At 40.3% G+C, this 27,447-nt stretch overlaps 1 protein-coding gene across 2 annotated transcripts in view; it reads left to right on the top strand.

The window, feature by feature from the left end:
* The window catches only part of TNKS (tankyrase), a 217,619-nt gene extending 192,955 nt beyond the window's left edge, over positions 1-24,664 (top strand). Inside the window, exons 21-28 of one of the 2 annotated variants that reach the window (XM_023225271.2) lie at positions 2,511-2,631; positions 4,094-4,191; positions 5,625-5,699; positions 6,596-6,701; positions 7,138-7,324; positions 10,737-10,893; positions 14,095-14,149; positions 18,956-24,664. In XM_023225271.2, the coding sequence (XP_023081039.1) occupies positions 2,511-2,631; positions 4,094-4,191; positions 5,625-5,699; positions 6,596-6,701; positions 7,138-7,324; positions 10,737-10,893; positions 14,095-14,148 (798 nt within the window). In that variant the 3' untranslated portion in view covers position 14,149; positions 18,956-24,664. The remainder of the gene's footprint in view (positions 1-2,510; positions 2,632-4,093; positions 4,192-5,624; positions 5,700-6,595; positions 6,702-7,137; positions 7,325-10,736; positions 10,894-14,094; positions 14,150-18,955) is intronic. The other variant, XM_023225270.3, reaches the window with a different exon arrangement.
* Positions 24,665-27,447: the final 2,783 nt, after the last annotated feature.

Genomic DNA, 27,447 nt, shown 5'->3' with positions numbered 1-27,447 from the left:
GGCAAGGGCGTGGACCCGCTTTCAAGCTCACTCACAGTGTTGGTTGACTGGCCTCAATTCCTCACCTGTCGGCCTCTCCACAGAGTGACCTTATAGAGTATTACTTACCTGTTGCTGCTTGATAAATTACCGTAAACTCAGCAGCTCGAAACAGCACACATTTTGTGAGGCAGGACTCTATGCACAGCTTAGTTGTGTCCCTGGCTTCATGATCTCTCACAAGGCTACGGAGCATTAGCCAGGGTCAGTATGTCATGTAAAGACTCCACTGGAGAAGGATCCCCTTCCACACTCTCACATGATTACTGGCAGGATTCAGTCCCTTGCAGTCTGTTGGACTGAAGCCCTCAGTTCCTGCCATGTGGGCCTCTATAACATGGTTTCTTGCACTATCAAAGCCAGCAAGAGAAAAAGGATCTGCGAGTCACCTCTCATCACCATTGCTGTATTTGCTTGGTTAGAAGCCAGTCACTAGGCAAGCCTGCACTGCAGGGGAGGGGAGCACATAGGATGTGATGTAAGAAGGTGGGAATCATTGAGTCTGTCTGCCATAGCATGGCAGCCAGGTCTTCTAGGCTGAGCAGTCCAAAGAGTAAGCGCCCAAGATGGAAGCCACAATCTGTTACCTAATGTAAAAGTAATTTCCCATCACTTCCGCTGTATTATATTTGTTAGAAGTGAGTTCATAAGTCTGTCTCACATAGGGAAGGGATTACAGTGAAGACACAAATGCCGGGAGGTAGGAGACCACTTGCCACATTAGGTGTGAGAGCTCCTCTCAGCCTTGCCTTCTAAACTAAGTGACTTGCTCTCGGTCTCTTCAGGTTGTTTTGTTGGTTTGGTTTGGGTGTTTTGTATTCATTTTATGATTGGAGCTATAAAATGAATAAATACATTAAATATTCTCCATTATTCCTCTAGAACGTTGTAGAGAATATTGTGTTTTGCTGGCCTGGTGTCTGCTTCCTCCAGATGCGCACTACATGTATCAGTTCAGAAAAGTCTGAGGATTCTCTGAATTGAAGTTACCACATAGATATGAGACCCTTGGTTTTAAACTGAAGTTAGTTTGGAATATTTAGAAGAAAAAAATGGGACATCAGTAACATAGTTTCCAAATTATGTTAAAATCATGTCTAGCTAAGAATGTAAAGGCTCCTATTATTTTGTAAACTATTCCATCTCAAAGATGTGTATTTCAGAACTGGGTTTTTTTGTTTTGTTTTGTTTTAACGCTCTGCTGAAACCTTTCTTTTGGGTGATTGTGGAGGTAAATTGCCTGCTTTGTGTAATGCAGCAATTAGTGCTTAAATGGCCACTTAGAAGCAATATAGAAAATTATTTCCAAAGAATGAGTGATGTATGCTCATTTCACTGGAAAGATCAAACTCATATTTTATTCTGACAAAAAAATCAGCAGAGGTCCAGGCCTAATTTGTCAGTTTTTTAAATGTTACTTGAAAGTTAAAAGTGGAGAAAAGCGATCTTGTTTGAGTTGGAAAAGGAGTGTCTGTAAAAGAATTTCTTGGTTTTCCAAGGAAGGGGAAAATCAAAGACTAATCTTGCAGACTGGTGTTTGGATTGTCACAAGGCCAGCTTTGTCAAGGCTGGAAAGTTGCATGTTCAGACCAAGAAATGTGGCTGCCCGAGTTCATCCTGTGTGTTCAGAACATAGCCACTGGGTGGTAGCAGAGTCCCAGCTACTTTAGTCCATAAGGGAATTAGGTGATTTTGAGCCAACTAATCATCTCCATTTTACAGGGATAAATAACCGAAAGTTAAAAACTAACCAAAAATTAAAAACCACTATGTTGTATAAAAACAGAATGTATTTTAAGCAGAAGGGATTAAGTCTGAGAATTTATGAGAGAGCTTAAAAACCATCTACTCTTTCCTTATCCAAATTGGAATTTTAAAATGTAGCCTCTCTTTAAAACAGTTTGCAATCGAACTAAATCCTTGAGATGTCAGTCTCACTGCTTTTTAAGGCAGTCTGTCCCCGGCTTGAGTATTTCTTAGCACTGAGAAGTTTTTCCTTATCTGTCGTCTAAAAACTGCTTTCTCCTTTTCCTGCGCTCTGTTTACTTGCGCTGAATGCCTCTCCCTTTCCCCCACCGTTCATTTCTACTCCCTGCTGGATACTGGGATCTGGTGTTTCGAAACCCGTTTTCAAGCTACTGATTCCTCCTCTATCTTGAGGCAAGCAGTAGATGATAGAACAAAATCATCTAAAGGAAATATAGCGATGATCTTTTTGTATTTCCATAGTATTGTTTCTCCCTTTTTAATTCCCATGGACAAAAAGGAAATCAAGGAGTACTTCAAGTAAGCAAAAAAGCTGATGAGACTATCAAGACAACTTTAAAAAGATTGTAAGCTCATGTTTGTAAAGGAAACACAATAATTTTATTAATTTGCATGGTACTCATAGTATTGTAGACAATTGGAAAAGCTTTTGTCCTCTGAAGAACTGTTAAAGATTTCACAAGTAATTTTGTTTCATTTTTCAGATTACACTAGATGTGTTGGCTGATATGGGTCATGAAGAGTTGAAAGAAATAGGCATCAATGCATATGGGCACCGCCACAAATTAATCAAAGGAGTAGAAAGACTTTTAGGTGGACAACAAGGTAAGCTATTCAGAAAAAAAAGCAAATTTCAGAAATCAGTGGTGCAAGGTAAGTGTTGGGGCTGACAGTGAACTCAGGCTGTCTGACCCCAGAACCATACACTGAACTGTTGTACCTCCTGTCCCTTCCGCATCTCAGTTATTGGCCTCGTGCTCCCTCTAGCTGGAAAAATCTGAGTCAGTCTTCCCTCTCTCCCAACACTTTATAGCCTCAACTTCTCTGGAATCTCTGTACTTCTGTCCTTTCCCATGACTGCCACTTGATCCAAGCCACCATTCTGTCTCCCGTACTAGCTCCAACCTTTACATTTGCTTCCTTCCAGTACCTTCTCTACAATGTGAACACAATCTTTTCAAAATGATGATATGATCATATCACTCCATTGCTTAAACCCCTTTAATAGAATCCTGTTGCCTTTAGGATAGAATCGAACATTCCTAACATGGCTTTTCACAATCTCACCTTTCTTACCTTAACTTGAACCATCCTCCCCGCCACATGATTGTCATCTTTGTCTTTTTCCATTCTACTTTGCTGTTACAAGCCTCTTTCCCTCTGTTTTTATTCATTTCTCTATTTGTTAGAAGCACTTTCACTATAGGAAAGCAAGGAAAGAGAATCTACAGAGCTAATCAAATTACAAGAGTGATGTGAAATTCAAACTGGAAGATTTTGTGCTTACGTCTTGCTTATTTATCTGTATTTTAGTTCATCCATGAAACTAACAAAGATAATGTATTTTAAAGCAATCGTAAGTGTCTATTTCAAGTCATCTTACAAGAGTTTTTAGAGGATATTTCTATTTTAGATCTGACTATATTGTGATGTCAGTGCATGTTTTTCTTTTGTATCAGACATAGCTTCATGTATGTTCATGATAGAGTTTAATTCAACAAATATTTGTTGAACTCTGCAGTGTGTACAAGAAGCTCTATAACAATAGATAAAATTGGGCCAGGCACGGTGGCTCACGCTTGTAATCCCAGCAGTTTAGGAGGCCGAGGTGGGCGGATCACGAGGTCAGGAGATTGAGACCATCCTGGCTAACATGGTGAAACCCCGTCTCTACTAAACAAAATACAAAAAATTAGCCAGGTGTGGTGGTGGGTGCCTGTGGTCCCAGCTACTAGGGAGGCTGAGGCAGGAGAATGGCGTGAACCCGGGAGGCGGAGCTTGCAGTGAGCCGAGATCAGGCCACTGTACTCCAGCCTGGGCGACAGAGCAAGACTCCATCTCAAAGAAAAAAAAAAACAAACAGATAAAATTGATCCCCAAACATTTTCATTTTTTTTCTCCTGTCCTGGAGTATATTTGTTTAAAGTAACCGAATTTATCAGGTTCAGGTTGCAAATAGTTTAGGTTTGTTCCAAAGTGTCAATTATTTATTATGAAGTTTTTTTTCTAAAATAGAGCCTGAGTAGTGCAGACTTTAGTTTTATATGTTAATTTTTCTCTCCTGCAGGCACCAATCCTTATTTGACTTTTCACTGTGTTAATCAGGGAACGATTTTGCTGGATCTTGCTCCAGAAGATAAAGAATATCAGTCAGTGGAAGAAGAGGTAATATACATCAGAAATCTTTCATTTGCTTTTCTTGAAATCTGTGGATAAACCTGTTTTTCTGGAAGAAACCTCGTCTTACGTTGCCTTGTGGTCACACGCCTATGAATCAGTCTCTCTTAGCCACTGTGGTGGAATATTGCCAAAATTAAAATATGACAGCGCCACATGGTTTTCACATCAAAGCCTGGGTTTTCTAATGCATGGGGCCCCTCTGTCTTTTTATTCTGGAGATTTTCTTGAAATTCATGCAGAATAAGGAGCCTATTAGAACTATTTTCTTATATTGTTATAGTGCCACCTAAGAATGACATAGAATGAAAAACTCTTGCCTCATAGAGAGCAAGTATGTTCTCATCCTTGTTTTTATGCAGTTACAAATGTGACTGTAAAATAATATGCCTAATCGTCACGTGTGCTTCTGGGTCTGCCTCATTATTCTACATAACATTTCATTTCTCCAGTCACAGTTTTTCTGAGCCCCTATGAAGGCTGTTTGTGTGACCCTCTTGGTGGTCAGATGCCAGTGAGACTCCCACTCCACTGACGGTTTATGCATAAACAGCCTAATACACATTGTTATAAGTAAAATTCATGTTTGTTTTTTTTAATTAGTACTCATTTTATTTTCATTCCCAGGCTAGGAACTTGCATTAGGTAACTCAGGACCATGACCCCAGGGCTGTATTTCAGCTCATACTTAGTGCATCAGGAAGGCATCATGGGGCCCAGTGTCTCACTACCTCATGCTTCTCTTAGCAGTTAGTACATTTTGATGATAATGTCAAAAATGTAGTGACTCTTCACAAGTGGAGCAGTAAGGGAGAGAAATCATTCTATTGAGTTAATTCTCTGAGAAATTTAGATCTTTAAACATTTTTCTTTTCCATAATTATTTTTAATTTAGAGAGTAGTCAGAAGAAAGTTAATCCCTTTAGTAGTACATTATAGTCAAATTCCCCTGGTCTGTGTAAATATACTTAGAGATCGATCCCAAGCTGAAGACTGTTGAGATAATATGGAATATTTCACCTACAGAACAAATATTTGTTTTTTAAAAATTATTTTTAGCATTTGTTAATTGAACGTAAGGAGTTTTTGTTTGACTTAATCAGTGTTAGTTCTTCTTCTCAATAAGATAAGATAGTAATTGTAGATGACTTAATGTGATTTTTTTATGTTTCTCCATTGTGTTTACAGAAAACTTTCAGAACTTTTGTTTAAAAGTAAACAAAGTGCATAAATTTAATATTTATGTTTGAAATTATTTTCTCATCAGAAATACTTATCCACTAAACTTGTTCATCAATTTGTAGTGAACTGCTTTTATTAATACCGAATTTTAGACTCATCAATGAAACAATAAAATTGGAAGAAATGTCTAGAATGATACACTGGGGTGTTTTTATAAAATTAGTTCTTTTGTTCTATAGATGCAAAGTACAATTCGAGAACACAGAGATGGCGGCAATGCTGGCGGCATCTTCAACAGATACAATGTCATTCGAGTACGTTTTTGAAGTTTCATGGTGAAAACTGGATTGCAAGGCTTGCCTAAAAATCAAATCTGGACAATGAAAAAAGTTCATTAAGTCATATTTTCAAACTGTGAAAGATAATTCATCACCTGTTGCCCTGAAGTCAGATACCACTCTTCTCACTACAATATCTCTAACTCCCCAAGACGATACATCACTAAAAATAGAGACATTCTGAAAACACCAAAGCTACAAACAGGCTAAATCAGCTTGTACTAGTGATACTTACATGGATATTTGTCTTCCTGCTTATCCACAAATACAGGCCATAGCTGACAGTAATATTTTTTATCAATTGAAAGTTGCATCGAAGTCCTGGATCTTCAGTCTTATTGAACCAGTAATTACCCCAGAATACATATATCTCTTAATCTCAGTATCTTAATTTTTAATATGGAACACATGCCTCAAGCTTTTTACAAAGTGGTATCACGAAGATGAATAAAATCTGTAGAGAACTGGTTTAACCCTTTGAGTTAACAGACCCGTGAAAGTTACACTGGTACACATCAGAATAGCCCAGGGAACTTTTTTAAAAAAAATACAGATTTATATGTCCCCATCTCCTAAACTTTATTAAGTCTGGGGAGGAGCCTAAATATAACCTTTTTACCTTTTTTTTTTTTTTTTTTTTAATCCTGATTTAGAGGTAATAGCCAGGTCTGGTATAAAATAACAAAAACTGTAACTGAAAATTATGTCACTAACAGCTGGAGTATTTTCTGAATTACACTCACACAGTAGCTTTATCACTTTTACATTTGAGCAAAATAGAAATGGACCTTCCTAAAAGGAAACACACTTTTCATTTTAAATCGTAAATGCACATTTCACTGATAATTTTTCTTCCTTCTTCATCCTTAAAGATTCAAAAAGTGGTCAACAAGAAGTTGAGGGAGCGGTTCTGCCACCGACAGAAGGAAGTGTCTGAGGAGAATCACAACCATCACAATGAGCGCATGTTGTTTCACGGTGAGCGGCGTGGCCGTGACGGTGGACGCCTCCCTGGGCCTTTGCAGGAGTCAGTAAAATGAAAAACCTACGTTAAATTGATTGTAATAGGGTTGTATTAAAAATGGCTTGTTTTGATTATTTTGTTCAAATAATTCTTGGTACCAGCTTTCTAACGTATCACACATTAGTACAGACTTCCCAGTGCATGGACAATGAAAATAATTGAGCTAAAATTATTTTAGAACTTAAATTGCAAATTGAGCCACCTAGTGAATTATTTTTGTTGTAATTTAGTACTAGTACATTATTATGTATAATAGGGCTCCTTAGGAAATACTTTTCATTTATACACTATTCATTTCTTAATATTAACCTGCCCAGTGCAAATAGTCTGCAGGTAATTGAGCTTCTAGAGACGTGTTCAAAAATGAGTCTTTCTATCTTCTGTTTCTAGGTTCTCCTTTCATTAATGCCATTATTCATAAAGGGTTTGATGAGCGACATGCATACATAGGAGGAATGTTTGGAGCTGGGATTTATTTTGCTGAAAACTCCTCAAAAAGCAACCAGTATGTTTATGGAATTGGAGGAGGAACAGGCTGCCCTACACACAAAGACAGGTCGTGCTATATATGTCACAGGTAAGCACCTTGCTATTAGTGTAACGTTTGCCACCCCCAGGTCATGAACCAAATTGGGTTTTTTGTTTGTTTGTTATGAGATGGAGTCTTGCTCTTGTGGCCCAGGCTAGAGTGCGATGGCACGATCTCGGCTCACTGCAGCCTCCGCCTCTTGGGTTCAAGCGATTCTCCTGCCTCAGCCTCCCCAGAGCTGGGATTACAGGCGCCTGCCACCACGCCTGGCTAATTTTTGTATTTTTAGTAGAGATGGGGTTTTGCCATGTTGGCCAGGCTGGTCTCAAACTCCTGACCTTGTGATCTGCCCGCCTCAACCTCCCAAAGTGCTGGGATTACAGGCATGAGGCACCGTGCCCAGCCCCAGATTGGTTTATCAGGCTCTGCAGAAGTCACAGGTTATCCTCAGTCTTGCATCCCAGGAAATCCCATTGGTTCTGGGAATGGGTGGGAACAGCTGATCAGCCTCTTCCCTAACAGGAGCAGTAACAACAGAGCAGATAAGCTGGGGTAAAAACCAGGTACATGTCCTCCAGTCATGGGTTAGAATAAAACACTCTGCATCTTGGCTTTCTCCCTGGGTTTCACTTTTCTTGCTTTGTAATAATAATAAGTTAAGGCTAAGGATGATTTCTATAGAACAAAGAACCACTAGCTGTAGTCACATTTGAGCGAAGACACGCTTCTATGAAAAGGTAGATTCTTTAATTTACTTCTGATGTCGCTGATGATGGTGTTGTTTTAAGGCAGGATACATAATTAGCCTTGGCAACTTAAAATATCAACTTTGGAATCAATAGCAAACAAATGAATATTGGCCATGTTAATAGGCTTTTTAAACTCAAAAATTGGAGAGAATAATGGTATGCTCTGTCTGATGTCAGTGGTGAAAAAAATACTCTCCCTTTCCTTCGCAATGAAAAAACACAAAAGAATTATCCTGTGCAAAGATTGGGATTTATTACGTTTCTCTGTAAACTTACCAAATGCATTATTTTTTATCAAGCCAGGTTAATATTTTGTAATTTGGTTAAGACCTTAAAAAGACCCAAATAATGTTAGAACAAGGATCTCTGAGGGGAAAAAAAAGAGCCCCAATAACCTTGAAATTGTGATTATTGACCTTAAAACTTATCTCTCAGTTGTGTTTTGAAAAAATTATTGCCATCAGCCATTCTGAGTTGGATGTCATATGTCCAGAAGGAAACTTCCTTCCATTAAGACCTCTGTGATTAAGAATACAGAGAAACTTTCAGCCGGGTGTGGTGGCTCAAGCCTGTAATCCCAGCACTTTGGGAGGCTGAGGCAGGTGAATCACAAGGTCAGGAGATCAAGACCACCCTGGCTAACACGGTGAAACCCCGGCTCTACTAAAAATACAAAAAAAAAATTAGCCGAACATGGTGGCAGGTGCCTGTAATCCCAGTCACTGGGGAGGCTGAGGCAGGAGAATGGCGTGAACCCAGGAGGCAGAGGTTGCAGTGAGCTGAGATTGCGCCACTGCACTCCAGCCTGGGGGACAGAGTGAGACTCCGTCTCAACAGAAAAAGGAATACAGAGAAATTTTCAAGTGTATATATAGCATGTAAAAGGGTTTTGTTTTGTTTTTTTTTTTTAATGCTTCAAACTTAATTCCTCTGGAGACAAAAATGAACCTAAATAAGCACTAAAAGTGGACCTCAGAGAAGATTTCACAATCGCTTATTAAAATTAGACACACAAGTTTAAGTCTTAGCCAGGATTTCTAGAAAACAGACCCTAAAGCAAAAGCATGTGACTAGTATTTGATTGGCCAGCGCAGCCCCAGGGAAGCAGGAATGAAGGCGCGAAAAGAAGTGAGGTGGAGAAGACAGCAGAGCAGCCGCAGTGAGGTGCATTAATGGGTTGGCCACAGTCTCACAGTGAGGCAGTCAATTGCTCAGTCCATGAAGCATCTCCAGAGAGGCTGTATGAACTACGGCATCTCACAACAGTAGTATATCAGTGAGAGAAAGAGATGAATTTGTCTGCTGGCTTCTGTCTTGTATTTGCCAAAATTTGCCCCCAGGGCTAATGGCACCCCTACCATTTAGGCTGCTGCATCTGCAGAATGCGCCACAATGCACCAGGCAAGCCAGTGAGCAGACTTGAGCCGGCTCTCTACTTGGCCATCTGCAGCTGCAGCTCACGGCTGGCTGAGCAGGTCTCACATCACCTCCTGCCTCAGCAGCAACAGGGGATCCCCGGGGCAGAAGCAGAAGCCTGTCAGGTTCAGCTTTGTGTGACATAATAGACTAGGAGCACACAGAATCGAATGACAACATGCCACTGCCACAAATGTAGAGATGGAGCACAAAAAGCCTCCTTCTGATAGAGAGCAAAGCTCTTTCCTCTGGGACCTGCAGGAGAATATAGTAGACCAAGCCGGCATCCCAGAACATCATCACTAGCATCCAACTCAAAAAGCCAGTCCGGGTAAGACCCAGTTATCCTGGACCCAGCACAAATTTTAGTTGACTCAAAATAAAATCTCTGGTTATAACACAAAGATTATATTCCATTACTAAAAACAATTTGATTGAATTATAACTGTTTACATTTAACAGCGTTATCAATTGTACTAATTTGTAAAAACATTTATTGCTTATATTAGAGATTAGCAGACATTTTATTTAAGGGATATATAATAATCATTTTAGGTTTTGCAGGTCATATAATCCCTGTCACAGTAACTCAGTTCTGCCCTTGTAGTGCAAAAGCAGCCATGGGCTATATGTAAATGAATGTATGGCTGTGTTCCAGTAACATGGTATTTACAGAAACAGGTGGGAGGCTGGCTTGACCCATGGGCTATAGTTTGCTAACCCCTAGTGTATATAATAGACTTTCTTCCCAGTCAGTCTTTTTTACCCTGTAATACTTAATATCTGCTCTAATTCATGTTCTGCCCAGACTAATATGATTTTCAGCCATACATTTAAGCTAAGTACTTTTGTTCACGATCCACTTTTATTATTACTGTTTATCTCATCCCAGTTTCTACTTTTTTTCCACGTAATGAATAAACCCGATCTTAATTTCAGGCGTTGTTTCCATCAGCTTATTTTGTTCAGTTTCCACCTCCCCATCCATGCAAGAGCTCAGGTTTTCTCTGTTTTTTCCCCTTTTTCCACCAGGCAAAACTTACTGGCAGGCATTTTCTAAGGCCGATTCCTAAGCCATACCAAAACTGCCTTAAACTTTGAAGTGTAACTGTTGAGTCTGGTAACTGTTTATGATAAATCATTATATCAAATTCCATTCCTACTCATAAATCTGAAAATGACATTTAAATTAGCTTGCCTTATGTTAAATTTTTAAAAAATCAATAGACCTAGCAGTTACATTATTGTAAGATTTAAAGCTTCCTTCAAAGCATTGTTTTTCTCTTCTTCCTTAGACAAATGCTCTTCTGTAGAGTGACCCTGGGGAAATCCTTTCTGCAGTTTAGCACCATGAAAATGGCCCACGCGCCTCCAGGGCACCACTCAGTCATTGGTAGACCGAGCGTCAATGGGCTGGCATATGCTGAATATGTCATCTACAGAGGAGAACAGGTATGTTACCCATCAAGCAAGCATAACCAAGTTCACAAACATGTCAACAGAGCACAGAGACCATGTAAGACTTGAGAAAATCTTTCAATGAAATATCCACCACACAGTGTGCTAGTGTTAATTACTTCAGATACAAAATAAAGGTATCAAAATAATTCTTTGACATCAACTTTTTACCTAAAACCCATTAGTAGCTGCCAGCCACATAACACAGTGTGAACAAGAGGGCAGTGGAGAAACAAAGGCTTGGGCCCTTGTGCTGTTGGGAGGCCTGCGGCTGTGAACGAATGCCTTGTGCCACTTCCTGTGCAGCATGCCGGGGGGCAGCTGCTGTGAGTGGGTCTGCATGAGTGTACATGCCACAGGATTTGTCCAAAACCAAAGCAATTTGTCTAAATGTAACTGAATTTCAAATGAATACCGTAACTACACTAAAAGAAAAAATAAGGAAGGAAATAACTAAATATATGTAACCTATGAAAACAGTGTTTTACACTATGCCTTCAGTCGTGGGCAGGGTAGAGCATGCTGTTGGGGGAAGACTGACAAAGGAATCCTGAACTGCTTTTAGTAAATCTGTTGATGGTGATACTGTGGGCAAAACAGTGAAACTCTTAGGTATATTATAGGATTGAGCACATGAGTGGATGTGTTGATATATTGATTTGAGGAGCCAAAGTTCTCACGGTAGAAGAAGGGACATACAAATACGGAATGGAGAAGGTCAGAAAGACTCAAAGGGTGAACTGGAATTAGAAATATTACTATGATCTCATGATTTCTAACGTGTGTGTGTGTATACACTCATGTAAATGTATGGGTAAGTATCAATATAAACATGTGTATGTATATGAGAGAGAGAGAAACCGAGGAAGGGAGGGAAGGAGAGAAAGAGAGACAGACAGGAAGGAAGGAAGGAAGGGAGGGAGAGAAAAGAGAGGAAGGAAAGAAGTGAGGGAGGGAGGGGGAGAGAGAGGAAGGGAGGGAGAGAGCAAGGAAGAAGGGAGGGAGTGATAGAGCGGAAAAAAGGAAACGAGAGAGGAAAAGGGAGGGAGAGGAAGGGAGAGAGAAAGAGACTAAGGAAGTGAGGGAGAGAGAGGAAGGGAGGGAGGAAAAAGAGGAAGGAAAGAGGGATGAAGAGATCGAGAGAGGAAGGAAGGGAAGAGGGAGGGAGGGAGTGAGGAAGAAGGGAGGGAGAGGAAGGGAGGGAGAGAGGAAGGCAGGGAGGGAGAGACAAAGGGGGAGGGAGGGAATGAGAAAGAAAGGGAGGTAGAGGAAGGGAGAAAGAGGAAGGAAGGGATGGAGAGGGGAAGGAAGAGAGGGAGAGAGGAAGATGGAGGGAAAGAGAAGGGGAGGGAGGGAGGGACAGAGAAAGGGAGGAATGAAGGAAGGAATGGAGGGAGAAAGAGAAAAAGGAAGGTAGGGAGGAAGAGAGAAGGGAGGGAACAGGGAAGGGATGAAGGGAGACGGAGGGAGGGAGAGATGGAGAAAGAGAGATAAGGGAGGGAGGGAGAGCAAGTGCGAGCAGAAGGAAGGGAGGGAGAGAGAGAGAGGAAGGGAAGGAGAGGGAGATGAAGGGAGGGAATGAGATGAGAGAGGAAGGAAGGGAGGGGAAGAGACAGACGGAGGGAAAGGAGAGAGAGGAAGGAAGGGAGAAAGGGAGAGAGGAAGGAATGGAGGGAGCAAGAGAGGAAAGGAGGGAGAGAAGAAGAGAGAGAGGAAAGAAAGGAGGGAGGGGAGAGGAAGGACGGGAGGGCTAGAGTGCAAGAGACGAAGGATTGGAAGAAGGAGAGAGAAAAAAGGAAAGTAGGAAGAGAGAGGAGAAGGGAAGTAGAAGGGAGAGGAAGGAAGGAGAAGGGGGAATGAAGGGGGGAGAGAGAGGAAGGGAGGGAGAGAACTAGAGAGGGGAAGGGAAGGAGGGAGGAAGGGAGGGAGGGAGAGAGAAAAAGAGTGAGGGAGGAAGGGAGGGAGAGAGAAGAGGGAAGGAGGGAGAGAGGAACGAAGACAGGGAGAGAGACGGATAAAGGGAGGGAAAGGGAGGGAGGGAGAGAGAAACGAATCAAAGGAGGGAGAGGAAGGGAGGCAGGGAGAGAGACAGAAAGAAGGGGGAAGAGAGGAAGGGAGGATGGGAGAGAAAGGAAGACAGGGAGAGGGAAAGGAAGTGAGTGAGGGAGAGAGGGAAGGAGGGAGGCAGGGAGGGAGGGAGGGGGAGATGGAAGGAGAAGGGGAGGGAGGGACAGAAAGGGAGGAATGGAGGGAGGAAGAAGAAGGAATGGAGGAAGGAGAGAGAAAAAGGAAGGTAGGGAGAGAGGAAAGTAGGGAGGAAGAGAGAGAAGGGAGGGAACGGGGAGGGAGAGAGAAGAGAGAGGGAGGGCGGGTCAGAGAGGGAAGAATGGAGGGAGAGCGGAGGAGGGAGAAATAGCGAGGAAGGGAGGGAGGGCTAGAGAAAGGAAGGAAGGATGAGAGTGGGAGAGAGGCAGGAAGGAGGGAAAGGAGGAAGGAAAGGAGGGAGAAAGAGGAAGGGAGGGAGGGACAGACAGGGAGGGAAGGAGAGAAAGAACAGGAGGGGAGAGAGGAAGGAAGGGAAGGGGAGAGAGGGATGAAGGGAAAAAGGAAGGGAGGGAGGGAGGGGAAGGAAGGGGGGAGAGCGGAAGAAAGGGAGGGAGAAAGGAAGGGTGGGAGTGAGAGGGAGGAATGTAGGCAGAGATGGAAGGAAGGGAGATGGGGAGAACAGAGAGGGTGGGAGAGAGGGACGAGGGAATGAGGGAGGAGCATGGAGTGAGGGAGAGAGAGGTGTAGGGAGGCGGAGGGAGGGAGGGAGAGCAAGAGGGGGAGAAAGAGGGACAGGGAGGCAGAGGGAGAGAAAGGGAGGGAAAGAGGGAGGGAGAGAGGGATGGAGGGAGAAAGGGGGGGAGGGTAGAAGGGATAGGCTGAGGGATGGGGGGGAGAGAGAGGGAGGGATGACATCGGACTCATCAGGTACCCGTTATTAGACTAGGCAAGAATTATTAATGGATGCTAAATATGGGGCTATTCCACTAAGGAGAAGAATATTTGCATGATTTTCCTACTACAAACTTACTTTCAAAGGGGGCGGGGGGAGTAGTCATTATATATTGGAGAAAGGGGACAATGCCTTGACCAGATAATCGAAATCAACATCACCAGCGAGGGACAGATAGGCTTATATTGTCTCTCTAGGTGGATACTCTAAAGGCACGACATCTCTGCAGCATTCCAGCCAAAAATACGTGATGTAAGTCTAATCAAAATGATGAATGTTTTACTGTTTTTAATGTGGAAAGATTGTATTCTTCAAAAGTGTTAAAAGACAGAGAAAGGCTGTGCTCACTTCCCAGATGACATGAGGCCCCACAGGCATGAAAACGAAGTTACCTTTCTGCCCCCAGACTGCAGCCAATATTGGAAGAGAAAGTACATTATTAGATCAACTGACAGAATTGGAATATGGATATTAAATAAAAGGATTATATCAATGTAAACTTCTCTATGCTTAGAAAATATAAATTGGCATATTTAGGGATAAAGGACTACGATGATGTATGTAACTTGTAAAAGTTTCAGGGAACATGCATGTGTGTTTGTGTGTGTGCAGGAGTGTGTGTGTGTGGGTGTGGTGTATCTAGTGTACAGAGATAGGGAAGGTGCAAATCATAAATGAGATAAATAAAACCTTCCCAAAGGTAGATCTGGGTAAGGTTATGTAGCTGCTGTTTTTGGTACCATTTTAATTTTTGCAACTTACTTGTAAGTTGGCAGCTGTTTCCAAATAAAAAGTTTTTAAAAAGGAAGGAATAAATTTGTCGTGTTTTTCTGTTTAAATCATAAACCTTAGACTTCTAGAGAAGATGCTTTTTTTTTACTTTTATTCAGTAATTATACTTCTAGAAATTTGTATTGGAATAATTAGTGATAGTCACACACACACTATATACATGAATATATGGATAGTCGTCACTGTCTTGATTATCATAATAAAAAATGTAAACAACCTAAATATTCAGCAAAAGTAGAATTGTTAAATAAATTTTAATATATTTATATGTCTGGTATTTTTTAACGTTTACATAACATATACCAAACATAGATTCACCCACAATATAATATGGTTATCACCAGGTATTAATGAGTGATTTATTCACCCACAACGTAAGAATATGGTTATCCCTCGGTGATAATGAGTGGTTTCAGTTCTCTTTACCATATGTTTTAAATATACTATAAGTTGTTTCTGGTTCACCCACAACATAAGATGGTTATCACTGGGCATTAATGAGTGCTTTCAGTTCTCTTTACCATGTATTTTAAATATAAGTTATCTGTAGTAGTAAATATTTCTTTCATAGTTGGGTACAAAGAAATAATAAGGAATACTTAGAAGATAAGTATAAGTTTACTTCTCTGAAATTTACTGATTAACCATCTCCCAGGTAAAATTTGACTTGATAATTTAGTCAGAGTCTCTCATGAAATAATTTTAGAGAGTGATTAGTACAAAACTTATTTGAAAGAAAAAAAGCTTGAATATGAAATGCACTCAGCCTTGATTTTATTTCAGGAGCGGATAGCTGCGCTTCTGTATTCAGGTATACCTGTACACATGGGTCATGTTCACTCCAGTGTCTACTAAGTACTTTCTCATGAGCAGTTTTTGCTGATTTTATAGGGAAGTTTTCCTTTGCTAACTTTTATTTCATTCTCCTTAGTCATACTCTAAATCATCTTTCACTCTTAACGTTTAACACTTTCAAAAACACACAAATGTTTGTTGTGTTTTTGATTGAGGATTGATTTGAGTAGTAGCATTTGTTATTGGTGAGATTGTTTCTTTCTTGAAGATTGAAAAGATACATTGAAGGTTAACTGAACTGTACTTGGAAAGAAAAAAGGCTCTGATTATAACATATGATTGGACTGAAGATGTCAGTGGTGTTTGTATATGTTGTACTTTAAACTTCACATTAGACATGAGGGGGAGCTGTTCTCTGCTCCAGAGGTTTCACCTACTTTACTGAACTGATGTGAACAAGGTAGAATTACTTAACCAGAGAAGAAAAGACTGTAGAAGAGAATGATTTCTAAAATGGTTTCCAAACACACAGAATCATTCAAGAGAGCATGACGGTCCCTTCCTCACCTCTATGAGACATAAACTGAGAGCATTTGAATTTACATTTTAGTGTTAGGGATTTGGATTAAGAAGAAATTTCAGAAAATGAGTTAGCAAAAGTGGTTTTGTATTAAACACACACACACACACACACACACACACACACACACACACACACACACACATAAAATGCTTGTATAACCAGCGTGGATTTAAAGTGACTTGACAGAAAATGATGGTTTTTGGTCCATCTGAGGCCCTTCTAGTTGTGCAGTTTAGTAATTCCCTTGCCTTTAATCCTCTGGACTGTGATGTGATTAATTAGTATCTTAAAGGGCACACAGAAACCATTCGGTAGCCTAATCATTAGGAACCAGGAGCATTTAGATAAGGACCTCTAAGCAATTCATGCCATTAGAATCTTAGAATCTGCCTGACTAAAATGGATGTGTGTCAGTGATCACTGTAAATCATGAGCTACCTAAATGCAGACACTGGCACTGTTGACTCCTTTGCTTCAACAACTTCTCCGCAAGTAAAATAATGGGTCGTAGCAGTATTATAGATATTAAACTTCACTGGGACAAAAGAAAGTAGGAGTGGGTGTCCACTCATTTTTGACACTTAGCATTTGCCAGCCTGTGTTCTTTTTACCTTTCTCCTGTTTTTGTCTGTCTGCATGGTAAGTTCCTTCACAGCAGGGTCCACGTCTCACACCAGTGTTCTATCCTGGCTAACACGATGAAACCCTGTCTCTACTAAAAATACAAAAGAAAAACGTTAGCTGGGCACAGTGGTGGGCGCCTGTAGTCCCAGCTACTCGGGAGGCTGAGGCAGGAGAATGGCGTGAACCCGGGAGGCGGAGCTTGCAGTGAGCTGAGATCCAGCCACTGCACCCCAGCCTGGGCGACAGAGCGAGACTTGTCTCAAAAAAAAAAGAAAAGAAAAAACTACAAATAGTTTCTTTTGTGAGAAACTATAATATTCTCACAGAAATAAAAGTACAAACTGGTTACTGAGACTTCAGATTGGAAAGTCAGGAGAGATTCTCAATCTTGGTTTCTTCCCACCAAATGTACTAAAATAGAAACTGTTGCTGTTTTTAACTAAAATCAGAGCAGACTGGAATTATGGAAAATAATATTATGAATGATTCCTTATATATAGAGAGAGAGAGACAGAACTTAACATATTAATATTTTTTGTTCTTTTTAAAGTCCTTGCTGAGACCTTTTAGGAGGGAGTACTCTCTAATGAATAATACTAATAAAAAGAATAACAATAATAGATCCTTACTATGTCAGACCTCTTCTAAGACTTTTGCATTTAGTTCTCACAAAAATCCTAATATTACTAAATGTTAACACTAATATTAAATTTATCTCACATCCTATTAAATATTAACATTAATATTAAATATTTCACAAAAATTCTAATATTAACATTAACATTAATTTTTTTGTTTGTTTTGAGACAGAGTCTCGCTCACTCTGTCGCCCAGGCTGGAGTGCAGTGGCGCGATCTCGGCTCACTGCGGGCTCCACCTCCCGGGTTCACACCATTCTCCTGCCTCAGCCTCCGGAGTAGCTGGGACTACAGACACCCGCCTCCGCGCCCGGCTAATTTCTTATATTTTTAGTAGAGACAGGATTTCACCATGTTAGCCAGGATAGTCTCGATCTCCTGACCTCGTGATCCACCCACCTCAGCCTCCCAAAGTGCTGGGATTACAGGCGTGAGCCATTGCGCCCGGCCTAACATTAATATTAAATATTATCTCACAAAAATCCTAATATTATTAAATATAAAATGTTTGATTTTAAATGTTAGGAGATAATCCTAATATTATATCTTAATAGGTACAGATGAGGACAGCTGAGGCACAGCTGTATGTTTCTGCTGTATGTTTCTGTCTCCCAAGTCAAGGGGTATAGCTATAAATTATTCAGTAAATCTATCACATGTTTATTTCTACATTTTAAATATTAAAGTTCAGTTTTTACTTGTCCTTCATTCCTTTTATCTTATCCTGTATCTATATGCAAGCAATTTGTTGGTCAGCATTGAACAAACTATTTTTGGTCCCCAAAACACTTTGCTCACCCAAGAGTTTTTTTTTAGTCACAGACCACTCTGAACTACTGAGTCTAGTTTCATCATCATGTTATAGTTGGGGCTGAAGAATTCCTATGTAGTCTGCTCACTAAGGGGGGTCCTACCTTTCCTTCCAAATTGCTGCCTTCATTGCGATTTCTGGTTGAGGTTTTCAGCAGCTTCCTCTGATCAGCCTCCTTTTTCCTGCTCCCACCAAGAAGTGCTCCTCCCATTCCAGACACAGCCTTGTGTTTTACTGATTGCAAGAAAAAAGAGAACGAGAATATGAAGGAGGCCAGTCTACACTGGAGCCTTATCTTTCCTGTCAATGATGCCTTTGAGTACTCAGTTTTTAAACATTGTTCCCAAACTGAGATGACTCAGTACATCTCACCTGTATTCCTTCCAGCTCAGTGGGTTACATCATCTTCTGTGATTAATTTGGATTTGATTTGGCAAAATTTTTCTTTCATTTAGCAAGCTTTTATTGAACACACACTGTGTGAACTAATGCTCTGTGAGGTGAAAAAGAAAGATATTAGTGCTGCCTTGGGCCTCAGTTTCCCTACTTATGCCACATGGCTCTCTAATAAGGGATGAATGGAGTTTAATTTACAGTATTCAAAGTAGAAGTAACATTCAGTTTTCTAGATTGTAGGGTTTATACACATTTATATACAGTTAAGTAGGTGAACCTCCAAATTGTTCAGGCGCCTATTACTGAGTCTATATGGAATATTGGTCACGATTAACAGCCTTTGAGGCTTCCACATTCAGTAAGGCTTTAATATTGTGCCTACTAGAAGGGTGATCTGTTTTTCTTCTTGTCCTTCCTAGGCATACCCAGAGTATCTCATCACTTACCAGATCATGAAGCCAGAGGCCCCTTCCCAGACTGCAACAGCCGCAGAGCAGAAGACCTAGTGAATGCCTGCTGGTGAAGGCCGGATCAGATTTCACCCTGGGACTGGATTACAGAGGATTGTTTCTAACAACAACATCAATATTCTAGAAGTCCCTGACAGCCTAGAAATAAGCTGTTTGTCTTTTATAAAGCATTGCTATAGTGATGAATAGTATGAGTAACTGATACATACTCAACTGCTACTGTTCCCTTTGAGGAAATGTTTACAGGGGCGGCCTTTTAACATATCTCAGGCTCATTTTCATTGCAATTATCCATTTCTAAAACAAGATCACTGCAATCTAGACTTGGAAATGGGAAATAAGAAAACATAACCAATGCTTTTTCAAATGTTCACGATTCACACATTTGTTATGCATGACATGTGTATATAACAAATATACACATATGACAGGCGACAGGCTTGTTTTTGATTTGCCAGACATGCATCATTGGCTATTGTTTGTTTGGTTTTTGGTTTTTGTGGTGTTTTTTGGTTACTTTGAAAATGAGCCAGAGCCTTCTTGAGGATATTTTGCACAAAGTCACGCTGACAAAATCATTAGCAATGCAGCCGAGCTTCTGGCTGAGCAAGATCCAGTTTCCACTTCAAAAATTGTTTTTATTTTGCTCTGTAGCTGCACATCTCTTTAACATAAATTGAGATGAAAAGGAAAAAACATCAAGTTTTAGTATCCTTTTACGAATCGGCCTATCTTACAAGGGAAGGGTACAAACACCAACCTGACTTAGGAACTCCTAAATTCAGAGAAGTCAAAGCCGGTGAAGGCCACTCGCGCTTTCCAATACAAGCCTGCCACCGAGGCCTTCGGGACAGTACTGGAGATGCAGGCTGACACAGGCTTGAGTTCCAAGGTGAAAAAACTGGGGAGACTGTGAAGGAGGAGCTGCATTAAGGAGGATGAAGAGCGTGTAGTTCTGTATCATTGCAGCCCCAGTGGACCCAGGGGATGCCTCCAAAAAGTCAATGCTTCCCTTCCCTTAATCTGCACTGTTGGGATTGTTACCCCCTCCAAATTAGCTGCCTTATTTCAAAAGTCAGTGAAATTACTGTACGTCATTGGAGTCACAAAAATACCACTTTATTGTTTCTTTAGTTGAGAAAGCTGGGATTCAGACCCAAATAGTGGATAGATAACACACAAATGCAAGGCCTTTTTTGTTTACTCCAGATGTGGGGTTTATTTTGAGTGGCATGCTTCAAATAGTTCATAAAGATCCTTGCATTAAATTTTTGAACCATTTCTTCAAACTTCTTAGTGTATTTAGACAAGGAGAACAAAAATGGAAACCAAAGCCCTTTCCGTTATTTTTTTAAGTGAAGGTGAGAAAGAAATACCATACAATTTTCTTTGTGAAATTACTGTTTATTTTCATCAACATTTACCAAGTGCCATTGACATTTATAAAAAAAAAAAAAAAGTATCCCTTAAATAGTTCTTACACTTGCCCTTTTCACCTTAACTGAATATGAATCGAGTGCACTAACTTATTTACTTGGTATGCTGTGCATCTGCTCTGCTTTGAAGCAGAGGAAAAATATAAACATGAGGAGGAACAGGAACGACGGTGTGACACAAACGTGCCGTTGCAATTTAAAGCCCTGAAAACGATGGGTTTAATGCAAGGTGATTAAGCTGTGACCTCCTTTAATCTCCTGAAGCAAAGTAAAATGGTTACATGCAAAACTTCTAGACATAGACTCTTAAAATACACACATTTTGCTTTCATTTTGGCTTCAACCCAGTGCTGGAACTAGGCATCCAGAGTAGTTTGAATTTTTGTAGCTGAATCTTGCATGGGTGCTCAAAATTAAATCAAGAATTCACCTCAGTTGTTGCTTCTTTTGAAGTTTCAGTGACCCAAGCTGGGTGTGTGTGTCTTGGCTACTTGTTTAATAGCACTGGAATTCCATATGAAGCTTTGAGAGTTGATATTCATTAAGAGGGATTTTTTTCCCGCTCTTTCCTTCTCTTTTGCTGTAACAAAGGGTTGAAGAAATTGCCATCTGTGTAGTTTTCAGTAGCTGTCAAGTGTGTATTAATTACCTTCCCCCAGACGTAGTTTAAAATGGTAAATACAGCTGTGATTTTTAGTGAAGTAAAAGAGTTAATATGATATAGATATGGAAAGCTTTATAGCTTCATTAAAAAGATAAACCACTACCTAACTGAGGTTGTATGTTGTTTCCATCATACTAACTAAATTAATGGATGCGCCAGTTTTCATCTTGGTCCTTACACTTGAGAAGTTAAACTGTGGTTCAATATTTAAACTGCCATTGTTCTATGTCTCATGTTCTGTGTGCCAAGTGAAGGTACTGTGTAAGGAAGACATTTGCGGTGCTTCTTGTCTTATAATGATTCAAGTATATAGTAGTTCTTGAAAGAGTGTGCATATATTACTCATCTGCTTAAGAGAGTGGGTTAATGGATATATCACAGGAGCCAAATACATTTTTTTCAGAACTTGAAAACCAAAGGTCATCATGAGTGCACTCAAAAGTTAGCAAAAGTTGATTACATTTGGGATTTTCATCTGTAGCTGTATGAAGAACCCTTTCCAATATAAAAGCATGGCATTAAATTAGGCCGAAGTCTTTTATTTTTTGTATATGTACTGTATAGAAATACTAGCAAGTTAGGATCATCCAATTAGGCCTACCCCAAAATGGCCCCTCTGTTTCCCTAACCACATGGAAGAAAGAATCTGAATGTCTCCACCAGCTTTACCCAAGTTCCAAAACTAAAGGGCTTCTGCAGACCTGATGGTGCCAGTTTACCTGCTGTTGGCCAACTGGATACTTGACTCAGGCATAAATTAAGTGCCCTGGTCCTGCAATCTTCTCCTTGTATTTGACCTCCTTCCCTGTTCCCTAAATTACAAGTCTGGAATTAAAATAAGCTTCGGCAATGACCTTTGACTCCATTTATTTTCTCCTCCCGCATCTTGGGTCTTAAAAAAAGGAGAGCAGATACCTCTTAGTTTTTGCATCACAACCGGGAATGGGTATCAGGCCTCACGCGCTTTGCTCAGAACACTCTGCCGCTTTGTTAACAAATGACAGCATGGAACCCAGAGTTTTGATTCTATGCAAAATAACAGCAGTGCAACCAGGATTCTTGCTTTCCTTTTCCTTCTTGGAGTTTGGAATTTCTAGCTTTTCAAGCAGCATAAGTAGAATCAACATTAGGATGTTTTCATGAAATAGCATCCTTATACTCCTTTGAGCTTGATTTAGTGGCTGGACGGATTTCCCTTTGCTCTCAAAATAGCAAAGTGCATTGAAATATACAGAGAAATGCCTGAATATGGCAAGCAAATAAAGGAATGTAGGTTCACGTTCTATTGTTGTATCCGTTTTACAAAAAATAAAATAAAAATGTGATTTATGCTGGAGAACAGCATTAGAATGCAATACGTTGTCTAGGTTTTCTCCGTTTCATTGTCTCTCCCAATCGCACGAAGGGTTATTGGGCATTGTCCCCACCCCCCTTTTTAAACGTGCACTATGTGGATTCCTGTAAATGGCCTTGCAAACAGAAGTGCTGTGTATTTTCAAGCACCCTTCCCCCATTGTGTCCGAATTGCATTTGTGTGATGTCTGTGACAAATAGCCTTCTTACTGTGTTTTCTGTTGTACTAATTATCTCACATAAAGCTATAGACCTTACCAATTTGGCAGGTATTCACAACTGACATTAGGATTTCATGTCAGAAATTTAAAGAGTAAAGTTAAATTTATTTAGTGTCAGATCAGTGACAGAGAAGTGAAAAGAAAGTAATTGTGAAAGTGATGTTTGAGCTACTGTACACATCTAGCATATGAAAAGGAAATGCATTCAAAAAATACTACTATAAAACATGAGGCTTCGTCAGCAACGTGTGCATTCTGCTATTAAGAGACAATTAAATTTTTCTCCTCTAGAAAGCCTTAACTATGGCAGAAACTTTTTAATCTTTTATATTTTAATAAATAAAACACTGTAGTCCCATTTCTTAGTGTTTGAAAGGTGTGTCAGTGAGTCAGCCATGTCTCCATGTGTTTCATACCTGTTCATCTTATTTTATGATGGTATATTTCATAAGTAATATTCCCTTACATGCAATGGAGCTGATTTAAATTAATCCATTTCAATTTCTCCATATCGGAAATTCCTCAGCTACCAGATTCCTGGTTTCAAGAAGTGCTGGAAAGATTTCAAAGCCTATTCAATTGTGTATGTGGGGATACAACAACCACTGTGATACATTGTAGAATATGAGTGATACGCAAGCTGTTTTTTAATTGTTTTAAAATGTAAACTATGGTTATACTAAAGTGAAAACCTAGAGGAAGCTAAAGATTTTATATACTTTGTATGGCCAAATATGGTCGTAGTATGACCAGTTGTATACATTGCCAGAGAGTTCTGCCTCCTCTGAAATAACATTCGCACTGTAGATTGCATTTCTGCTTTTCCTTCTTTCACATTTTTTTTTTTTGCTTTACACGTCACGTCTTTGCACCTGCCCTACCACCCATCCTTTCAAAGAGGTTTCTCTGACGTTCTAGAATTCAGATTGTTCTGTGATTTCTTTTTTATCAGTCGACCCATTTCTGCAGGCAGCCCTGAAAGCCCTTGTGTTGATTCAGAGTGTTTGCAGAGAAATGCAGTTGAACCCTGGTAGTGGGGTGTCCCTCACACACCCATGCACCCCTCCCAAAGTTCAGGATGAAAGGCTAGAAAGCGCAAAGTTAGGAAAGAACACAGATCTTTGAGGCCAATAGCCCAGACCTAGAAGATGACCTTGACTGTGTAAACATTGTCTCCATGACACCAAACATTTAAACTCTTCATGTGCATATAACACCTGCTTCTGCTCCCATGGTTTCAAGCTCATCTTATCTTTGTAGTAGTAATATTTGTCTTTGATACCTACAAACTAAAAAGGTACTTTTATCAAGGTTTCTCAAAACATTGACAAAACCAGCTTTGAGGAAATGTGGAGTGTTGCCCGGCAACAGCACCCAGAGTAGTAACTGTATTTTCTCATTGTGATGTTAGTCTGTGTAAGTAACCAGTGTAGTGACTCTTTGGGTCATTATTGGCGTTTTTATTTTTAGTCTCTGTGTGACCCACCAGTGGCAGGGGTTCCAACCCCCCTCCTCTCTTTTTTGCGTTTATCTATTTGTAGGATTGTCAGATAAAGTATAAGATGCCCAGTTAAGTTTGAATTTCAGAGAAACAATTTCGCTTAAGAATGTTTCATGCAATATTTGGCATATATTTACAATAAAAGCATTCGTTATTTGAAATTCAAATGTAACTGAGCATGCTGGGTTTTTTCATTGTTTGGTTTTCTAAATCTGGCATTCCTACAGATTTGGTCATGGAAAATCACCTACAGCATGTTAAACTCCTCTGGTCATCATCACCTTGTCACCTGAAACAGAAGCCCGTTTTCCCTCCCCCTCCACTTCTTTCCAAAGGAAGGCATCAAGGAGCGGAACCTGCCTGCCTGGCGGGTTTCTATTTAAGACATCTTTGTGATTATATTTAACCTGCAATTGTGCTTTGGCTTAATGTCTAGCTCACTGTACTTGTAATTGATTAATATTCAATAAAACCATTTTTAAAATACACTTGTGTGGATAGCAGTTAGCTCTTAAGTATTTTCATTTTGCCCTGCTTGTTCATTTCTGCCTGACCAACCTTAACACAGCTGACCTGGAAAAACTGTCAGAATGCAAATACCAACCCTCCCTCTCCATCTTCCCGTGAGACCTGGGTTTTAAGTGACTTATCCTCACCTCTCAGCCCACGTGGGAGTTACTGAATAACTTCTGCGTTAGCAGGAGCAACACGGGTTCCTTTCAGAAATATCTCCTAAACAGGCTGACACCTTAAGAGTCAGACCTCATGCCAGGTCCACAGGCAGCCCAGAGGCCTTGCACAACATGATTGCTCGGAGACTCACCCTGTCCACCTCTTGGGGGAGAGGGAGGGGAACAACACCCACTTCATGCAACAGTCAGTATTAAATACCTAGCACAGTGCCTGGAGCAGAGGACTAAGAAAATCCTTCCATTCTTCCCCTTTTCTTTCTCCAGGCCTAGGGATCCATTACATAGCAAATTTGAAACTAGAATTTTACCTGCACATTAACTTCTTTTGCCAGAGGGATTGTCAGAGTGACAAAGAGACATAAATAAATGGAAGCGCTCTAGTAACCCTGCAAATAACAATAACCATCACTGAGGCCCTACGTGAACCAAGTACTTTGTATACATACATTTTCATTAATAACCCCAAAAACTGCAAAACTGGCCTTTTAATTCTGTTTTGCAGGTGAGGAAGTGAAACTGGAAGTGGTTAAATTAGTTATGTTATATCCCAGAATGCCTTCCACTATAAGACTAAATATCAGATGGCTGGGCACGGTGGGTCATGCCTGTAATTCCAGCACTTTGGGAGGCTGAGGCAGATAGATCACGAGGTCAGGAGATTGAGACCATCCTGGCTAACACGGTGAAACCCCGTCTCTACTAAAAAATACAAAAAATTAACCGGGCATGGTGGCGGGAGCCTGTAGTCCCAGCTACTTGGGAGGCTGAGGCAGGAGAATGGTATGAACCCGGGAGGTGGAGCTTGCAGTGAGCCAAGATCACGCCACTGCACTCCAGCCTGGGCGACAGAGCAAGACTCCATCTCAAAAAAAAAAAAAAAAAAAAAAGATGAATTACCAGTTGCTATATACCAATCAATCACAGATGGAGTTTCAGTGTTTAAGCAAGAATGAAAGCACAAACTTGACTCTACCACATGATTTTATGTCAGTGTCTCATGCGACAATCAGATTCTGAATGCCGTTAGAATCAGGTTTTGCCTTTTGGTTATAGAAAGGGAAATTATAGGGGGGACAATTTTGGGAATAAGGCGTTATACAAAGGGTTATAGAAATAGAAATTATCTGAATTGTGCACAAAAAGCAAGTGGAATATAAAACAGCAACTTAGAATTTCAACAGCCTGGGTTGGTTTATGACACAGACGTATTCCAAGGGCCTGTTTTTATAGCATTGACCACTGTGGATAGGGGTTGGGGGAAGTGGGGAGGGGCAGCTGTAAATCACTTACTGGATTGGGTTTATTTTCTGAAGGAAATCACTTGCTAGAAAACTAGATCCTATTAAAGGGATGAGTGCTTCTTGGGTAGCCAGTTTTGAAGAACTGTTTTTGGATTATGTTGTCTACGTTGAGTGTTTGGATGCTGTGACCTAGTTTCTCTCATTAGAGGCAGCGTGTCCTATTTAAAGCACCTGTCAACCTTTATCATTTGGCTAGGTCCACTTTTCTTCATTATCTTATAAGACTGTACAAGAGGCCTCCAAGCTGAAAGAGCACCTGACACTGTATTGGAAATAATGAAAGTTGGGTCATCTATTCCCATTAAGTTGGAACCTAACTGTCAGGTTTTCTGGTTGGCATCAGCTCTGAACACTTGGATATGTAAAAAAAAAAAAAAAAAAACAGTGGAAAAGGGGATGGTGTGTACGTCTTCATTTCTACCAACTACCATCTACTGTACAGTGCTAATAAAACAACTTTGCATTAGACAATATGAAAGATGTTAATTTTGTTAATATGATTCTTGGCATACTATTCCTGCCCAAGGACCCATTTGTAAAATAAGTCTATTCACCTGTACTTTCATAATTTTGCCTACAAATCAGTGGTATGTAACCCAAAGTATAAAGTATAAGGTAACCGTGCTTATGAGTCATTGGGAGTATGTAGAGGCTGAAGCCCTACAGTACAGAATTGCTTCATAACTCCAAGGCATTTCTATGAAGGCCATGGCTCTACCTTTCATCTGTCAAGTAGGAATGCTGGCTGCCATATAGTTATTTAATTTAGGACTACTTAAAAGATGTACGAGGTGATACAAATTGAATGCTTTTGGGGTCTGAGAAGATGAAAGTAGAACAATGAGAATTTTAGGTGTCTAGTCTGTTAGTGTGACTGTTACCAAAACACCTGGGGTTTGATCTAGGCCCTGCTGCTTGCTGCACAGAAAGCCAATGACTGAGATGATAAGTATTGCCAAGGAAGAAGGCTTTAATCGGGTGCTGCGGCCAAGGAGATAGGAGTTCAGTCTCAAATACATCTCCCTAACTAAAACTAGGGGTTTATATACCAGGGAAGAAATGTGTAAGAAAACAGGAACTAGGGAGAGGCAAGGAAGCAATCATGATGATTGAGGGGTTCAGCATCTCACTGTCTGGATGTGTTGATCTGGTGAGTTTCAGTTCTTTGATACTTTTTGAGAGGCCTGAGGGATCCTGTCCTGAGGAAGGAACTAAGATAAAACAAATATAAGTTTTGAGCTTTAAGAGCAGAAGTGTCCATTTCTATGTTTAT

Source organism: Piliocolobus tephrosceles, chromosome 7, assembly GCF_002776525.5.
Source record: "Piliocolobus tephrosceles isolate RC106 chromosome 7, ASM277652v3, whole genome shotgun sequence".
Lineage (NCBI taxonomy): Eukaryota > Metazoa > Chordata > Mammalia > Primates > Cercopithecidae > Piliocolobus > Piliocolobus tephrosceles.
The sequence above is the reverse complement of the archived record's forward strand: the minus strand, read 5'-3'. Positions and strand labels throughout refer to the sequence as shown.